This window comes from Cynoglossus semilaevis, chromosome 1, assembly GCF_000523025.1.
Source record: "Cynoglossus semilaevis isolate Cse_v1.0 chromosome 1, Cse_v1.0, whole genome shotgun sequence".
In the NCBI taxonomy this organism is placed as follows: Eukaryota; Metazoa; Chordata; class Actinopteri; order Pleuronectiformes; family Cynoglossidae; genus Cynoglossus; species Cynoglossus semilaevis.
The window spans coordinates 16,105,552-16,124,220 of NC_024307.1; the positions used below are offsets into that span (position 1 = coordinate 16,105,552).

Sequence of the window (18,669 nt, forward strand, 5' to 3'; positions counted from 1 at the left end):
TGATTTTTGTACGATAGTTTTAAGTGCTGTACATTGGAGGCACAATTTAGTTTACCTGTTATTTTAAATAAGAAAAATGTACAAAAATAAGAAAAAGACTTTTATTTGAACTGTGAACTATTACTGTTTTACTTCATGCAATGGAAACCTTTCCCATATATATTTCAACTTCTTCTTACTTTTGTTGTACCTTAGTAATGTGCTGTGTATGTTTAGTGACAACAGTAATGGTTTTGGCTTCAAAACATGGTCGCTGCAACACCATACACTTCTAGATACTAGTATGGTTGACGTGGGATAAAAGGTAAGAATAAAGAGAATAAAATGGCTTAAATGCGATGAACGTATAAAAGTTAGCGGTGAGAATTACATTACTTTAAAAGCCCATCGGCAGAGAATATAAAATCGCACGTTGTCGATTGTAATCTTAAGGCGTAAAGATTAGGAAATCGGTGTAACACTTATACGTTACCTTTCATTTACTGGCTTTTTATTTTTAAACTAAAATTGTAGACTTTTTTGGTGGAAAACAATTGTAATTATGGATTAATACCACAAATAAGAATTTGGTAAATCAATAAAGTAGCAACAACTGATGACTAGTTGTAGTACATCGCTAATCACTTTTCCATTATTCTAGAGTGCCCGTGAATGCAGCATCTTTGTCAAATCGGTAGTTCGCCCAAGGCGATGACAAGCACTTGCAGACACAAGGAGATAAGTTTTCGCTGACTTCATTGCCCTTGAGAACAGACCACATAGGTAGGTCGACTTTATTTTTTTGTCTTATTCACCGAAGAAAGTAAAGAGAGTTTTATTTTTAATCTGCATTTTGTTGAGGCTAGTATCAATGCTAACCGCTGTTAGCTAAACACGTAAACAAACAACAATAACTTGTGATATGACTCGAAGAAGATAGAAAGGACAGATTTTCTAATGTATGGTGGGTTTTCTGAACCAAGTCGTTGCTGTTAGTTCACGTAAAAATATGCAGATCCAAAATAAATCAGCGTTACGATTTAATGTAATATGGGCATTGGCCCAAAAAAGAAACGGGAAACACTGACCATTATTTGCAAGGCTAACTTTAAACAATTATTGTGAACGTCATCTCTAGGTGTATTTTAGGTAATAGTTATTCTTCCCTAGCTGACAATATCTACCTAATATCAGGCTTTCACATTATCAAGCTATGTTTAGCCATATCTGAACTAATGGTTATATATATATACATATATATACACACACACACACACACACACACACACACATATATATATATATACATGTAAACTGTGAGTTATCTATCTTACCAACCTTTTTAGCTTTTGTGTTTTTGTCACGTGACAGCCAGGCTGTGTGGCGAGCAGCAAGTACTACAGCTCGTTCACGAATCGTTCATATGGATCTGTCTTTCGTTTGGTTTTATTTAACTCTGTTCTTATTTAACTTATGCTATTTAACCTTATTTATGTCCCTTAGATGTGTATAGTGTTATGTATATAATGTAAAGTGTGTAAAAGTATGTTTATAAATAAATACTTTTGAACAATCCACATAATGATTGTGTTACACTCAATCACGCCTTGTGGACATAATATCTGCATCATGTAAACATTTTAGGGAACTTATTAATTGTTCATTCGTTCCCAGATCTCGTTCATTTTTCATGTGACAGCTACCTAGTCACTGTCACTCTGTTAACATATTTAGCTAAATATGTTCTTTAAAAATAATTTTAAAAATTACCCTTTTTAAATTTCCCATCAGAGCTGAACAATGGCCAAAATTCAGATCAGGAAATACCAAGATGACGACAATGAGGCAGTAAAGGAGATCTTCACCTTGGGGATGAGCGAGCATGTGCCTTCGTCCTTCATGTTTTTACTCAAACAGCCACTGAGCCAGATGGTGCTTATGTGTGCATTCTGTGCTCTCCTGACCAGCTCTAAGTCTTTTCTGCTGCCCATCCTGGCTGTCACCCTGATGCTTGCTGGTATGCGGCAGTTCGTTGTCTATATGTTCAACCAATATATTGACACCTGCTTTAGGAAGGACCTTAAAAACATCAGTGACACCTACATGAAGCAGAAGGATTCCTGTTTTTGGGTGGCTGAAAGTGATGGTCGTGTGGTGGCAACAGTGGCCTGCCTGCCGAAAGAGGAAGCACCTGGTTGCCTGGAACTGAAGCGCATGTCTGTTCTCCGCAGTCATCGCAGAATGGGCATCGCCAAGGATCTCTGTCAGACAGTGGTAGATTTTACACGTGACAGAGGCTACGCTGCAGTCATCCTTTATACCTCTGTGGTTCAAACTGACGCTCAGAAGCTGTATGAGGCCATGGGCTTTCAGAAGTTAAGAGAAATTGTTGCCCCTGAAACTGTAGCAAGACTTATAAACTTCACTCTGTTTGAGTACAGACTGGAATTTGCAATGGGTAAGAAATAGAGACTGACACTGTCATTAAGACACCAAACAAAGGAAATAATTTGGCTTTTTTTCAGGAGACAGGACATACAACTAATGCTCAGGGCAGATAGTTACTGTACACATTGTTTTCAAAATGTTAAAAGGTCAATGAGTTTAATTATTTTTATAACTAAATATAACATTAAGCTTATTCATATTGAAATCACAAGTCAATTCTGTTACATCTACAATGCTCATGACCAGGGGTCACCAACATTTTTGCCACTGAGAGCTACTTCAAGGGTACTTAGTAATATGAATAAGTAATACAGACTTTCTGAACAAAGTAATAATAATCGAAAAGAAAGCTAATTCTGCTGCATTATGTTCTGGGACATACAGTAGCAGCCATTCGGCTATCATTGCAAGTGTTATAATCCAAAAAGTACAGTAACAGTACAATTTATGACCCTGTGGACTAGATTTATTTTTAGAACATACCCACGGGCACCTTAACTAAATATTGTTGGTGTCCACTGCTCAAGACCAAACGTTTTTTTCTTTCTGATTCAGTAATATATAAATCTGAATTTTTTTTTGCAGCTTGAAACTTGAAAAAAAGACCAAACCTTGATATTGAATTGTATTGTTTGATATTGTGATGATGGTCACACGTTAACCTCTGTTGCTGGTAAAATCTACATTTTACACAACAAACACACCTGACATGCAATTGAACATGTATGTCATTTTTAATTTTAAAACTTGTAAATGTCTTTATTATCATCTTTCTGCTGCATGGATTTTGTGAAGTGCACAGTGAACTATTATTAGAGCCTTACTCTGGATCCTTACAGTCCTATTGGCTTGGCTGCTGTTGGAGACCTAAAACAAAGCCTGGCACCTGTTCAACTAAAATCTAAAAACTATTAAGAGAAACTGAGCTAATGTGTCATTTAAAGGTTGAGTAGAGCCAGGAATTGTCTTACACAAGTTAAATGTATACAACAAATGTTGTTTTACATCATATCTTAATTGTCTCTTAACCTTTCCTAAGACAAGTACTGATTTTTGCTTTGACTTCTGAACGTAAGAAAGATAACACTTTTTATCAATGGTTTGATTTCTTCTACTGATACATTATTTGTTCATTTTTAAATAAATAAACCGTTTATTAATAAAATGTATTAATTGGATTTGATCATAAAATAAAAATAAACATCTTATTAAAGTGAATACATTGACAACATGTCAGTATCATTTTTATATTTAAATTATAAACAGTTAAAGAATCATGTTGCAGAAAAAGTTAAATGCAAACAAACAGTTTGAGTCAAATGGAATATCCTTTTTTAAAAATCAGAAATTGACTGCAGAGAAAAATACGTAAATGCCGAAGTGAAGAATTCTTTAACATGGAAAAAAGCAAAAAAGCCAAATGATAGGCATGATAATTCAGGCTGCTTGAAAATAGGTAGAATTAATAGGTAGAATTAATCTCCATCTTGAAAACTGTCACACATTTACTATCGAAGTTTATAACAAACCATTTTGATAGTGCTTTACACAACCATGGGACTGACACAGGCAGCAGCTCGGACACCTAAACATGGACTGACAAGAGCTCAATGGAAGGGCCGGTGGATGTAAGCTTGCCAACACCGAAGACGGATTGTACCTCGTTAACTGGTAAGAATTAGCCGTAGTTTGTCCTTGATGTAAAATTAAACGGTTAACACATAAATGCCAAGTTTCCGTCAAACGGTTGTCGGTTGTCATTTTTAAATTAGAAAAGAAATTAGTTAATGCTAAAGGCTACTGGTGTTAGCAGAGGGGTCAGGGAGTGTCCGCTGACAGCTGCACCGAATCCAGTAATTAAATATCCACGAGGTGTTTTGAAGACGGTTTTTCTGAGGTGAATATTTAATGACAATATTATGATACGTTATTGCCGGTTATAAAGTCACTATTAACTATAAACTGTCACTATTGTCATGTGTAATAACATAATCAACCTGTTTCAGAAATATATATGTCCGAATTTGACCAAATTTTAACCATGTAATTTCTTTATCAACCATTGAATTATTTCACTTTTTTTTCTTTAAAATGTTAAATATTGAAATATATCAACGACCTACTATTACTATTTTTTATGTTGTCTAATTGCTTTAAGTTGGGAGGTGTTGTGAAACACATTTGATAACAATTCTTGTTTATAGGATTATTAGGATTGTTTTTGCATACATGTTAAAGATTAAAGAAGCAACAGTCAGAATATTTTTTTTGTAGACTGAATATAGGCTTATAAATATCTCAATCTTTTGATTGTTGAGAAGCCCATTAACTGTCATAGCCGACAGACAAAATGTTGGACATTGCATTATACCAAAAATTGGTAAAGGATTAAAAAAATGTATTATTTTTTTGTATTTATTGAATTAACTGTCATAGCCGACAGACAAAATTATACCAAAAATTGGTAAAGGATTTAAAAAATGTATTATTTTTTTGCATTTATTGAAAGTACAAGAACTTTTCTCTAACAACAAACATTTTGGCACATTTGTTGGACACAGGTACACACTCTGGGACGATAAGCAATAAATCCATTGATCGCACTAAAAATGAAAACGAAGTCGATCAATTTGCCGGCCTCGCTGATTTTCCATGTGCAGCCGTGTTTATTTTCCCTCATCTCTCGACTCCTAACAAGCTGGATTACAAGAGGATTCACTCTTTGCATCGGTCTCAGCACCTGGGCACGTTTGTTCCATAGCGGAATGAGCGCAGTGAACCCTCTTGTCAGTCATCCACTCTTTGTGGGGAGAGGCGGGGCCGCTGGAGTACACACACAGCAGGAACACGGACGAGCCAGAATACCAGTATCCTGTCGGATTTGTATGCCTCGTCAGATAAAAATATTGATTGATTTATTTATTTAGACCTGTTAAGAGCTCACTCAAAAAAGCGTATCGATAATTTGACCAAAATGCAAAATCGTCAGATAAAAATATTGATTGATTTAGATCTATTAAGAGCTCACTCAAAAAGCGTATCGATAATTTGACCAAATGTAAAACAAAAACAAAGAAATCAGAAAATCACTCCAAATGCAGAGTCACTCCAAATTCAATAAAATATCCTAAAACAAACACGCCCCTGTAAATAATTTGTGTAAAAATTAATTAATTAAATAAATCATATTTCGACCTGTGAAGAATTGACCTAAAAAGTATTTTTATACTATGACATTTGTGGGGAAAAAAATGCAAAAACAAACAAATCTCAAAAACACAAAAATAATTTCTGTTACATCTAAATATTCATTGTCATGTGAATAATTGAACTAAAATGCTTATCAATAATTTGATATTTCTGAAAAAATGCAAACAAATTTAAAAATGCCTCTAAATGAATTAAAATACCCCCAAACATACTCCCATGTAATGAAATGTCCTAAAAATTAGATTAAAAAAATCTTATTTTAATCTGTGAAAAAAGACGTAAAATATAAAAAAAAGACGTACTATATTGTGAAAAATGCAAACAAAATGAAAAAAATCTTATTTTAATCTGTGAAAAGTTTACCCAAAAAGACGTACCATATTGTGAAAAATGCAAACAAAATGACGATGATGATTTTTTTAAATGATTTTGATTTTTTTACGATAGTATGCAATTTTGGTCAATTTTAACACCAAGAGATTTTGTGTGCAATGTGCAACATGTTTACATGACATTGGACAGTGTATATATAATTAATTTGGAATATTTTTAACTGACTTTTGTGAACTGCATTAATAGCAAATGTATGCTTTTTGCCTCTTGTACAGCCTTTGGTTTTGGGCTAACTTTTGTTGACTGTTGTTGTTTTTTTACTGTCCATTTAAATATTTCTAGGACTGTCAGATTTATTTTAAGATATATATTTGTAGGCTTTAGGACCCAGCAGCAGAGTCTGGGCCTAAGCCTCCCTCCCTTCTGCAGAAGCCAGAGCAGGCAGACATCAGCGCAGTGCTACGACTCAGATGATGCACTTACAGCAGACCATTGGATGTTGTCTTTGCTTTCTTTATTAATCTGCTCATGGTTTAGAGTGTACATCAATGGGGCTGTGAAAATCGGAAACCTACCAGACATGGTCAAATGGCCCTTGTGGAGTGCAGCATCTAGACAACAATTTTTGGGGCATTCAGGCTCTTTCTCTGTCGATCAGGAGAGGGACAGTGGGGTTATTTAAAGAGAAACAGTTAGAGGACCAGAGGGATACAAGAGCAGTGGCAGAACCAAACCCCCTCCACCTCTGTCTGGATCTTCCTGCTAACACAGTCAAGACAAGGGGTTTGTTTGGGGTGGGCTCAGTGACCAGGAAACATGTCATTGACTAGGAGGAGCACTTATACCCGGGTGAGTGTGCACAAGGTGTTGATATGTCCTGGTTAGGTGAATGAATGGAGCAGACTGGGGAGCCTAAGTTAGTCCTGATTGGTGTGTCGTGGTTTCTTTTTAAATTAGTTTCACTGTGTCATCTTGTCTCAGTCGATGTCTGCTGTCAGTGCATGAGTTCCTAAGTCTGAAAAATTCCCTCTTTGTCTGTCTCCTATTTGCCTCGAGCTTCAGAGTCGCTGCTGTGACTTTGGAGTTCAGTCCCTTGCTGTAACTTAACTCTGTGGTCCTGTAAGATGAGATGTGATTACATGACAGAAAAATGATGTGATGGCTTCATACATCTTTGGTTATCAGTGGACACTGGACAGAGAGACTTCCTGTTTGTCAAGTGTCTGTGAGTCAGGCAACCCCGTCATTCTGAAGATGACATCAGTCTTTTTCTCTCCTTAAGATCAGAGTAATTCAGATATCTAATGTGAATATTTAGTTTACTGTAGGTTTTTATATATTTTTATAATTGCTCTATTTTTGTAACTCGCTATATTAAGGAAACAGAGCAGCTTGCCAAAATGTACCACAACTGGCACATTCTGTTATAGTACATCAAAGACGACTGTATCACTGTTTTTTTTACTTGTTCAGTGTTTTTATCATTAACATGAGAGCCTGGGTGTGTGGTAAGTGTAGAGTGGCATGAATAATTAAGTAAACCCCTTTTTGGTCATCACTGCCTGCAGCACATGGTGAACACATCACAGCAGTGAGTGCAAATCAAATAAATGTTTCATTACAGTTTGTTAAAATGCACATTTTAATTGCTTCAAGAACAAACATGACCTCCATAATGGATGTCTGATTTGAGGTACATTTAATCCCAGGAAACATTTAACCCATTTGTCTCACTGAAATCAACTTTGGACTGTTGCTGACAAGTGACAAATGAATGAATTCAGTGTTTTTATTTATGTTTGTTTAACATTTTTAATGTTTGGAAATGGAAAATAATTTTAATTTATCTTGACAGTTAAAAATAATTACCTTAGTTAATTTGGAATTATGCAATTGCTGGAATACAGTTTGGTGTAATGCTAAAATCTGTCATCATACTTGTAATGTTTTCACATTTTTAAGTTGACCTAGATTCCTTACTAATTTATGGAAAAAAAAATTCTAAAATTAAACAGAACCAGTGACAACAGAACAATGGTCTCCATTTGAAGAGCTGGAAAAGTAACGTCTTAGTTTCTCTGTTGATAGGTGTAGTTCTCCTCTGATGTAATTAACCATTCGAGCCACCAGTGGGCGTCTTTTCTTTGAATTATCTCCAGACAATAGACCAATATCTTTCTCTGGTGTTGTGTTGTCCCTGTGGTTCGGACTGGTGAGTTCTACATTTGTAGAGTTGGCAAAGTCTTGATCTGAACAACCAGTGAATGATGTACATCTGAAGAACCATGAAACAAATCTGTTCTTATTTCTGAAGGGCCCATTATTGCTTTTGTGGTTTGAAGCTGTGAATCCTTCATCAGTGATGATCTTGTCAGGAACGGCAGAGTTAGGTGAAGTTTTGATGTCAGTGGTGTCTTCTGATCTATCTCTTTCTGCTGCTGTTCTGTTGACTTTGTGGACATTATGTGCGTTTGTTGCCATTGGTTGTATCTCACTGATGGAAGCAGCAGCTTTGTTGTCTGATAGGTCTTCAGTTAAATCACTTGGAAAGTTTGTCAGTGTAAGGAAAGGATGAAGCAGAGCTTCACTGGGGCTGATTCGTTTTCTTGGATCTACCTCCAATATCTGTTTGAGGAGACTAACAAAGGCCTGTGTGTCTTCGTGTCTTGCTGTACCTGGACGAGCCCTTACAAGATCCTCCAGACTGGAAAACCGTCTTGATGACCTTCCCTTCTTCAGCTGGTGAAGGCTGCTCTTCCCACTGGTCGTGGAACTTGTGGAGATGTTTCCTGTTGGACAGCTGCACTCTGTCTTCAGTTTCCATGTCCCGTCCTTGTCTTTGTGAAAATACTCCTCAGTGTAAAGTCCAGAATTCAGCAGTTCATCATCAAGCTGACCATGAAACTGAACAATATCGTCCAGTTTAGCTAGCTCACAGGTGCTGGAATACAACTCATTGTTAATGTAGAGTGAAGCAATGACTGACCCCAGAGCCCACATGTCCACAGCCTCACTGAGAGGAAGACCCAGTAGAACCTCAGGGGCCCTCTGAGGAAGGAGCTGTAGGATGTCACCACATCTTAATTCACAGACGTCTTGAGCCACACCAAAGTCTATGAGCTTTATGTTACGAGGCTCCAGCTGCTGATTTCTCCACATGATGTTGTCCAACTTGATGTCTCCGTGGACCATTTGAATGCTCTTCAGAGCTTTCAGAGCCACCAGCATCTGTTGAGTGATCACTTGTATCTCAGAGAGATGCAATGGCCTGCTGGACTGTTCCAGAAAATCCTGGACATTCATGTCAAGTTTTTCAAACTCCAGAAGATAGTTCTTCTGAATCTCTTGGTACCTGTTGAACCTGACCAAGCAGTTCTGGTCTGGGTCAAACTGTTGGAGTTTTTTAAGGTTTCTCACCTCATCTTCAGCAAACTCAGTGTCTTCTTCTAGTATTGTTTTCACAGCCACCATCTCTTCTGTGTCCGATCTCGTACACAGGTAGACATAACCAAACGCTCCACGACCCAGCAGTTTCTTCACTTTGTAGTCTTTTGATTCCAGTAGTGGGAGAAGATCATTCATTTGTGATGCAGCCGTGATTGAGAAGAAAATTCCCTGGTCTTTTACTTAAACATTTTTTATTATATTTTTTATACAAGATTCTGAGACCTACAGCTTATCAACATGAACAATTATTTCCTTAATAATTTGTTGTATTCTGCTTCCTTGTGGATTAGTGTTAGGTTTAGATCCAAATTATATATATATATAATATACAAAATATTCTGCCTTAATACTTTTATATGAATGGTCTTTAAAGGCTTTATTGATTTTGACATTAAAGCCTTTAATGTCAAAGGCTTTAATGTCAGCCATTTTGGCTGTCATGGTTACAGTACATATATAGTTCTAGACTTTTGTCTTCATCATTTGTCTTTTCTGAGACTTAATTTAGATGTTCCTTCATGGAAACAGTGGATACCGTCTAACATGTATGTTCAGCGGTTACAGCACACAGACAGTGTCCACTTTTAGTGAGCTGAAATACAGTCACATCATGTTCTTCTCCCAGTGTAATGAAATCTGTTCCTCTCCATCCTGTTCTGCTGACTCACCCTCACTCCCAGGACAGCACCCAGTAAAATGGGTTACACAGGATTTTTCAGTGACACACTACAGCAAACTCAAGTCAACTTACTTCTGTTAAAAATATTTTACTGCAGATTCTTTTCTCACATCAAAATGATGGCATGGTTTTAGGTGATTGTTGCTGTAGAATTTCTGTGTAAATGTGGCTCCAGAGCTACAAAGGATTTTGCTTTAGCATGCGTTGACATTTAAAGAGGCTTTTCCTGCCTTTTGTCCTTTTATCTTTTGCTGCACAGCTCAGTGAGTCTGAATGACACTAACACTACTTTTTGTCCATGACTGTTCCTTTGGCCCAGGTCACTGTGTGCAACATTGTTCCATAAAAGTGTCTCAAATGTACTGTAAGGACAATGAATGGCATTCTGATAACAGTTCATTTGTAGGTTTGTTTTGTCAGCGTATTTTTATGTAACAGAGTGGTAAAAAATAGACCTGAATCAAAGCTTGTTGTTACAAAAAGCTTTTAGAAACCAGGGTTCTTTGAAAATATTAAAAGTTAAAAAAAAAAACCCTTAATTTTTTTAATTTATTTTTCCATGAGTGGAATAACTATACATTTGAAATATTTTTAATGCTAATGTGACTAATGGTCACTATAGTATTAAATTATTACATTATATTCACTACATAATTATTATTAATTAAATATAATTATTATAATAATTATTACATTATATTCATTACATTATAATGAATGGATTCACCTCTTGGTGCCTCCAATTCCTGCAGATTTTTTGTCTGTTTTTTCACCGTCAGAACACGAGCAGTGGCAGCAGCAGGATGAGCTCGGACGGAGGAGGGCGTCCCGTCAAAGTGGGCTCCCTGGTGGAAGTGATTGGGAAGGGGCAGCGCGGCACAGTGGCCTACATTGGTACCACACTTTTTGCCTCCGGGAAATGGGTGGGAGTCATTCTGGATGAAGCCAAAGGCAAGAACGATGGCACAGTGCAGGGCAAGCGCTACTTCACCTGTGATGAGAATCGTGGGATATTTGTGAGACAGTCCCAGGTAATTAAAGAAAAGTTTATAAAAAATACTAACGTATTTCCATAATGACATAAAATTGTTCTCTTGACTTTTATGATTGAGAAAGTACATTTAGAAGATGTTTGGTGAAAGCGACACATTTATGTCATCCCTTGAACTGGGGCTTTGTGAAACCTGTACTGGTATTACTGCTCTTTCATCCATCCATTCATCCATCCATCCATTTTCATCCACTTATCCGTTACCGGGTCGCGGGGGCAGCAGTCTCCATGACCGCCACCCAAATCACACTGCCCCGTACCAACCCCTCTGAACCTTCCTGTGGGGGGTGAGTCCACTGGAAGGTACCAACCACCTGATTTGAACTTGCCCAGGTGAACCCTGGGGTTCCACACCAATGACAGAGACATTGACTCTGAGCCAAAGCGCCACTCTTTTAAACCTGATATAATTATATCTTTGTCATAAATTTACTAAACAGATTGCAATTAAAACTTGAGAAATCTTCCTCTAATCAATCAGAATGTTTCAGTGCTTCCTGTATCTGTTCCCTATTGATGACATTTTTTCCTCTTACTGCTCCACTTCATTATGTCTCTCACTTCAATGTAGTCTCTGTTTGTCCTGATTGTCCCTGGAGAGGGTTCTGCCGTGGAGAATTTCAACTCATGGAGTGCATGCTTCATCTCATCAAACAACTCATTTTTGCTTTTTCTAACCTGCTTTTTGTAATATGTCCTGCCCCCAACCCTCCAGCCTCTCCTTGCCCGCCCCACCTCCTCCCTGTAACAGGTAAACATGTTGTTAATGGTTAAAGAAAATGTTACAGAAAATGTAACTTGTTGCCTTCTTCCTGCCTTTTTTAAAATCTCAGATACAGCTGGTTGATGATGGAGCAGATACCACATCCCCAGAGACGCCAGAGCCAGGCACTGGCAAAATTCCCAAAAAAGGTGAGGATCTGCTCACATATAGCACACATTCACACAGATCCAAACGGTCACTATTTTATCACATTTTCCTTCACAATTACTCAACGTTCAATTTCCTCAACAACAAGAATTGTGAACACCACAGGAGTTTAAAGGTAGTTACAGTCGGTTGAATGGGTAAACAGTAATTGTTTGAATTAACACTGTACTCTTAATGACACTGATGTCTTATCGTGCTGTTCTCCATGGTGGACATGTTCAGACTACCCAGTCATTATGTTATTTACTTCTGTGACTTTTGTGGACAGCATTGTTTCATTGTACGTGTAAATATGTTTCTTTTATGTTCACCAATGCATTCAGGAGTAATGTTCGAGGTTGATTTTAGACTAACAATCAGTTTTACCTTCTGTTTATACCAGAGTGTATGTGCTGCTGGGCTGTTTCCATGAGAACTCCTCACTGCTGCAGTGTTGAATGGAGGTGAACGTGGGGGTGTTTGGTGCTTTGTTTTTCAGCTGACTAACCTGCCGACACAGAAAGGAGTTAAAGGTGTAAACAGCCCTTTTCAGTTTTAATGATCTGACACGTTTGCAAGAATGAAGTGGGGGGTTCCATCTGATGAGAGATGATTTATTATGGATCTTGGAATTTATTTAAACCCTAGAGGTTTAAACTGAATTTTTGTGAACAACCCCCTCCTGCTCCAAAATCTGCACATTCTGTAGAGGAAAAAAGAGAAAATAGCTGAACAAAGTATAATTCATTCTCAGTGACCTGTTAAATGGCTGAGAAATTCCTTTTGGATGGTTGTGATATTGTTTTTATCTTAAGGGCATTTATACATACTCTATTTGTTTTAATTTGACAATCAGATCTGTAAAAGAAACCCGTGTCCTCCTCACACCAGGATGTGTGATAACGTGTACTTTGTTTGATGATCATAAATGTAGGCTACAATATAAGTATGTTTCTCTTTATCTCTTCAGAGATCCTGGAGACGTCCAGGTCCAGCAAGGGGGTGAGTCAGAAAACACTGAAGCAAAAACACACATACACACACACACTTTTTATTATTGTAGACACTCATTGACACAAAGCGTTTCTCAGCCCATTTATTTTCTTCCACTACAGAAAACGCCCCATGTACAAACACACACACTCACACTGACACACGTAGGTTCTTTCTTAGGTGAATGAACCACGTCCAGTCTTTCTGTTGCTGCTGCAGTGCTGCACCTGCACTGCTATCCAAGCCTTATTTAACTCTGCTACTTCATCTTTTATGACTGGTTTTATAAAAATTGGTTTCTACTTTGAATGTGTGTGTCATGGTGTGTGTGTTTGGAGGTGCTGAGTCACCTGCACACTGTGGCTACTTTTATTTTTATCATAGAAGGAAATGGAATATGCGAGTGCTTTGGAACCTGCTGCGCACATTTTATTTGTAAATGTGTAGTGGCTGTTCATTTTATTTGACTTTATTTCATTTTTTAGCTTCACAATTAAACATATTAATTATTCATAATGTATTCTTTATCACATTTACAGTGACATCATTTTTGTTCTCAACGCCCCAAATTCATTAGAATATACAAGTCTATTCTGTTCTGTTTTGAAGTAACTGACCAGCAGAGGGCATTGTTACCCACCGCAACAGTAGTTGTAGTTTTTGATGAGTTTATCACATCAACCCAGTTTAATGATCTGTATTATTTTGGAACCATGTTGAGTAACTTTTTTACTACTATACAAATTTAGGCTGTTCTGGATTAATTGACAAAGTCATCAGTAAATATTCATGTTAAATATCACAACAGTGTTTATCATTCGCATCTTTGCTACTATTACAATTGTACAAACCTGTCAATCTTTCTGACATGTGTTGAGTAACGTTATTAATATAACAATATCCTCCAATATTTTTCTCAAAAGTCGGCCTGAACCAGTCAGGTCTCCTCTCTGGATCGGAGCTTAAATGTCAACATGTTCATGTTGAAGCATCTGACATTTAGTGGATGATCCATCAGTGAAGTCAGACGTACTGACCTGGAGCTTTTCTTACATTTTTCTTCACTTGTCGTCAGGAGAAAACCAGAGAAAACCTGCTGTAAATGTGAAGGTCATGTTTAATATCAGCCCCTGTGGAATGTATTTTCACAGTAACAGATTTAAATGTGATGTTATTTCTCTAGTTTATATTAATAGGACTGTCCTCCTCCTCCAACAGAGATTTCAAATTAAGTGTGTGTGTGCGTGTGTTTGCAAGTGAGATAAAGGTTTGTCGCTGTGGTAACTATCCTACATTTCCACTGTGGATGACGTATCTTTGTGGCCCATCAGCAGAGAGCACTGACCCACCCACTCCACACCCTCCTCATCTCCTGCATGTCAAACTGACAGTCTTCTCCCTTCACCCTTCCCTCCTTCCTTTCTTTCTCTCCTTAACTTCTTTCCCACAAACCATGCAGCGAGGAGTGAAGCCCAAAAAGGTGCTGCATGTTTCCATAACCTTGGTTCAGTGGTAATGTGATGATGACCATGCCCATGATAATGATGATTAGAATGTTCTGGTCACGATAAGAATGCATGACAAATGTAGCCCGCCCGTCATTTACCCATGGTCCCTCACAGCTAACCACGCCTTTGTGCCAGCTCTGTCTCCCATGACGGTGTCCATGTGAGACAACATGGACACGGCCGTCTGTTCTCCACCCACACGACCTCAGACCCCCGTCCCCATGCTCTCTGCTCTGGGCTGTTTACACCTGCTCAGCTCTGTGGCTCAGACATCAAAACACTGGTGTTATTTTGTATCGTTTGCTCAGTCTGTACATGTGAAAGAGGGATAAAAAAAAATCAGAGTTTGATTTTTGCTTTAATATATTATATATATATTAATATGGTAATAGTTTGCTTTTTTACAGTTATATTTGCTATACCATGTTATACCCATAGGTTTTTTTTTAGCTCTTCTTTGCAGAAATAATATAATCCATTTAAGCTTAAATAAACAAAAAATTATTGTATTTCTTGAAAAAGTAGAGAAAATAACTCTCATCAACATAATTGATCTTGGTGATGCACTTGTTCTTGTTTGAAGGTTTGATGTTAAGTGACCTTAGCTTCCATTATGCTGAGCGTCTGGTGCTCTCACGGTCCTCGTCCTCTGACTCATTCTTGCAGACCATTTCTTCAGCACTTTAAAAAGAAGTCAGATAGTGACAGAGGTGAAGTCTCTTTGTTCTTCTTCCTGTTTCACACCGACATACATGTATCTGTTCAAAGAGTGGCTTGTGGGCCTCACTCAGCCCAGACCACAATATTAAAGCGGCCTGGTGAAACTGAAAGAATCTGAACTGGCGAATAAACAGAAATTCCTAAAGATGAAAAACCAAGAATGCAGAATCCATAGATCAGAAACATGCCCCCCCCCCCACCCCGTCCCGGCAGTGTTAGCAGATCACTGTACATCTCTATAACAACGACTGCCTGTAAATGTAGAATTATCAGTTAACTCATCCATTCAACGCTGCGTGTCCAAATGGGTTTCATTTAACAGTAACGTCTGGTGTATCAGTTTATAAGAAGTTGAACAAAAGCATTTAAAGGACGGTCAGTTTATATATATTTTTTGGAGACAATTATCTGATCTGACAGAACCTTATCATGTGATGCTGTGCTGCTGCTTTTAAAGTAAGTGCAGCTCAGTTCACTGCAGCGTCCTCAGAGGACAAGATCCTCCGTGTGTCTGCCGGTGGAGCCGTAACCTGATACTGCCCCACCCTTCCCATTATCCTCTCTGTCTATCCATCTTTTTCTCACCCATTAGATTGTGATGAGTGAGGAAAGCAGGGAGATTAATATTTCAATCCCTCTGAATTTGTTTCTCATGCAGCTGCTGTGTAATGGATACAGGAAGACAGATTTTGTTTTCACTTCAGCAGACCTGGGTCTGACTCAGTGTCTCATGCACTTCCTTATACTATTGCATTTGCATGTTCAAAAATATATGACAATAATGTGATGAAACCAGATCCTTTTAGGTCTTATCTTAAAATTACTTTTATTTTTTTTAATTTCAGTTTTTTTTCAATGGCATTATTTTTTTGTACCCAATTAATAACTCCTGAAACGTTACATTACTGAAGCTCTCAACCACTGGGCTTTTTTAAAGTCTGAAGCCACATCATTAAGGTTGTCAGCTCTGTCCTGTGTTAACAAAGAAATGTAAACAGTGGTGAATCTGTGGAACAGCCTGGATGACTTTAAAACGCCGTGTTTTACTCACCTCATGAATTCTCTTGTATGTTGAATGATGATTAAATATAATGAAAAGACAATAATTCAAAACGCCATGTGTGACTCACACCAGGTGTCAGTATATATTATAGTCAGATTCATCATCATCGGGTCACAGCAGATGATAAACATTGCTAGGAGACAGAGGAGAGGTTTCAATCGCTCCTCAGCCCTGCCTTCCCCCATCACCTCTGTTTACAGTCCCGCCCTCCTGTCTGTCTCTCTCTCTCTCTCCTTTCTGTGGTAGAGATGATGGGTGGATGAGCAGGAGGGAGAGAGCGAGAGAGAGACAAGACAAAGCAAGTAGGAGAGAGAGAGAGAGAGAGGGGGGATCGAGCAAGAGAGAGAGAAGGGAGGAGGCTCAGAGTGATGTAATGCAGGAGCAGCGACCTAGCGGGGCTGAAAATTTACAATAAGCCGAGGCTGGTGGTGATGGTGGGTGGAGGAAAAGAGGCGAGACATCTCCTGCAAACAGCAGAAGGCTGGGAACCAACGAAGGGAGGATGTCAGAGCCATAACTGGAGCAGACAGGAAAAAAAGGAGGCAGCGGCTCTCAGGGCTCCTGCAGGCAGATGCTGAGAAAGGGAAGCTGAAGGAGGAGCACATTAGCAGAGAAGAGAGGACTAGACGAAGGGAGAGTGATTCTGAGAGAAAAAAAAATCTAAATCACCAGAGCAGCCATTTGCACCACTGCAGCTTCTCTGCCCGAACTGCTGCTGCTGCCGCCTGTTTGACTGACTGTTCAGCTTCAGCTCTCTGTAGTTCCATGCCCGACCTGGTCCCTGAAGATCCATCATCTTTGTCGCTTTTATCACCTGTGTCTGTGTTTGTCTGACTTGTCAGTGACTCTGTTGTGTCTTCTTCTCTTGCAAATATGATGAGACAGACTCCTGCTCCACGGAAGGTACAGAACTTCACACGATTGCCCTTTTCTCTCTGGTTGTTGCTGTTGTCATCAATCTCATCGTCATCATTGTCGTGTTTTTATTTGACTGGTGCTGCGATGGTCATCAAGTTTTTTTTTTTTTAAGTTCTTCCCATTTTAAGCGATATTACTAATCCTCAGTGTGACGGCAGCTTGGCTGCTCGTTATCACTCATGTTGTTTTTTTTCACCTTGTTTTACGTTAGTGAAGATTTATTTTGGTGTTTTCTGAGCTGCTCTTCAAGCTTTCACATTTGTTTTTTTTACCTCATCTTAGAGGAGCTTCAGATAATCAACCACCAAGAGATCATTTCATCAGCGTTTGCAGATGCAGCAGATGAGGGGAAGTGAGTTTAGCTGATGCTGTTGTGCAGAGAAAGACTGTGGCCAGAGAGAAGTGTCAGTTGTGATTCAGTGCAGCCGTGAGCTCAGCTTCATTTCTGCTGAAGGCTCCAATTCTGAGGACAAGCTGTGGTCAGAGCTGAGCCAAAACACAGACGGTGACAGAGAGAGTTGACAGTAAAGGTCAGCAGGGAGACCTTAAGAATCAAGAAAATGATATGATATATTTACTTTAAATGAATACACATCATTATTTTGCAGATGTTTTCCCTCGCCCTCTATGGATAACTATGGATTATCAACCAGTCTGCTCCATGTGTCTGTTTAAAACCCTAACCAATTCACGTAGTAAGACGTAGTAATGTCAGATATTTTTGTCAAGAACATGAGCAGTACTTTAGGTAAGGATTATTTCTGTCGTAAATCAGACAACTTTATCTTTTGTTTTGGACAATTGATGAGTTCTGGTCTCTGTGGGAAATATTAACCAGGGTCTTTTAAATGTAAAATTAACCAATCAGTTAATTTCCATAAACAAGGAACATAAACCATAATAAAACCACAGAAGAAGCTGGAACCAGAAAAATAAAATAAAAAACAAAAATATTAAATCTAATATGTAATAACTTTTACTTTAGAGAAATATCTGGGATGTACATTTTGATTATATGATTGATTAACTTGAATTAGAATTAATTTAAACATTTGTTTATTTATTTATTATTTAAAATCATTTGTAAAGTGTATTGGTTAGTTCTATGTTGAGATTATTTACAAATAACTTTGAATTTTTAGTTGTGATGCTAATGCTGCTGCTGTGTGATGTGTAGAGCAGCCTTTATCCTTGGATTGTCAGAACACGAACTGTACCCAGATGATACACGTCTGCTGTTCACTCACAGACACAATCCAGTCATTTAGGTGACAGCGGCAGCACCAGTCACTGTGTCCATGTTTTTATTACTGAGGGCTGGAGTCACATGGGTGGAGGAGATGGGGGCCCGAGGACCAGAGGGGAATAAGAGAGAGGCTTTTTTAAAAATGAAACCAGTCATGTTATTAG

General features: G+C 38.2%; 2 protein-coding genes across 2 annotated transcripts in view; both read left to right on the top strand.

The window, feature by feature from the left end:
- The first annotated feature begins 286 nt into the window (after positions 1-286).
- On the top strand, positions 287-3,645 carry LOC103381413 (probable N-acetyltransferase camello). Its single transcript, XM_008313737.3, has 3 exons — positions 287-304; positions 641-762; positions 1,771-3,645. Exon 3 carries the CDS (start codon positions 1,780-1,782, stop codon positions 2,446-2,448), a length of 669 nt encoding a protein of 222 aa, XP_008311959.1. The 5' UTR covers positions 287-304; positions 641-762; positions 1,771-1,779; the 3' UTR covers positions 2,449-3,645.
- Positions 3,646-6,178: 2,533 nt separating this feature from the next.
- dctn1b (dynactin 1b) overlaps positions 6,179-18,669 on the top strand; it is a 25,225-nt gene continuing 12,734 nt past the window's right edge. The window contains exons 1-6 of the mRNA XM_025060336.1: positions 6,179-6,819; positions 10,876-11,127; positions 11,981-12,059; positions 13,028-13,059; positions 14,510-14,530; positions 17,227-17,244. Coding sequence (XP_024916104.1) covers positions 6,787-6,819; positions 10,876-11,127; positions 11,981-12,059; positions 13,028-13,059; positions 14,510-14,530; positions 17,227-17,244 — 435 coding nt within the window. The 5' untranslated portion in view covers positions 6,179-6,786. The remainder of the gene's footprint in view (positions 6,820-10,875; positions 11,128-11,980; positions 12,060-13,027; positions 13,060-14,509; positions 14,531-17,226; positions 17,245-18,669) is intronic.

Coding starts and splice junctions, on each gene's coding strand:
- LOC103381413 (XM_008313737.3), top strand. CDS start 1,780: ATGGCCAAAATTCAGATCAGGAAATACCAAGATGACGACAATGAGGCA.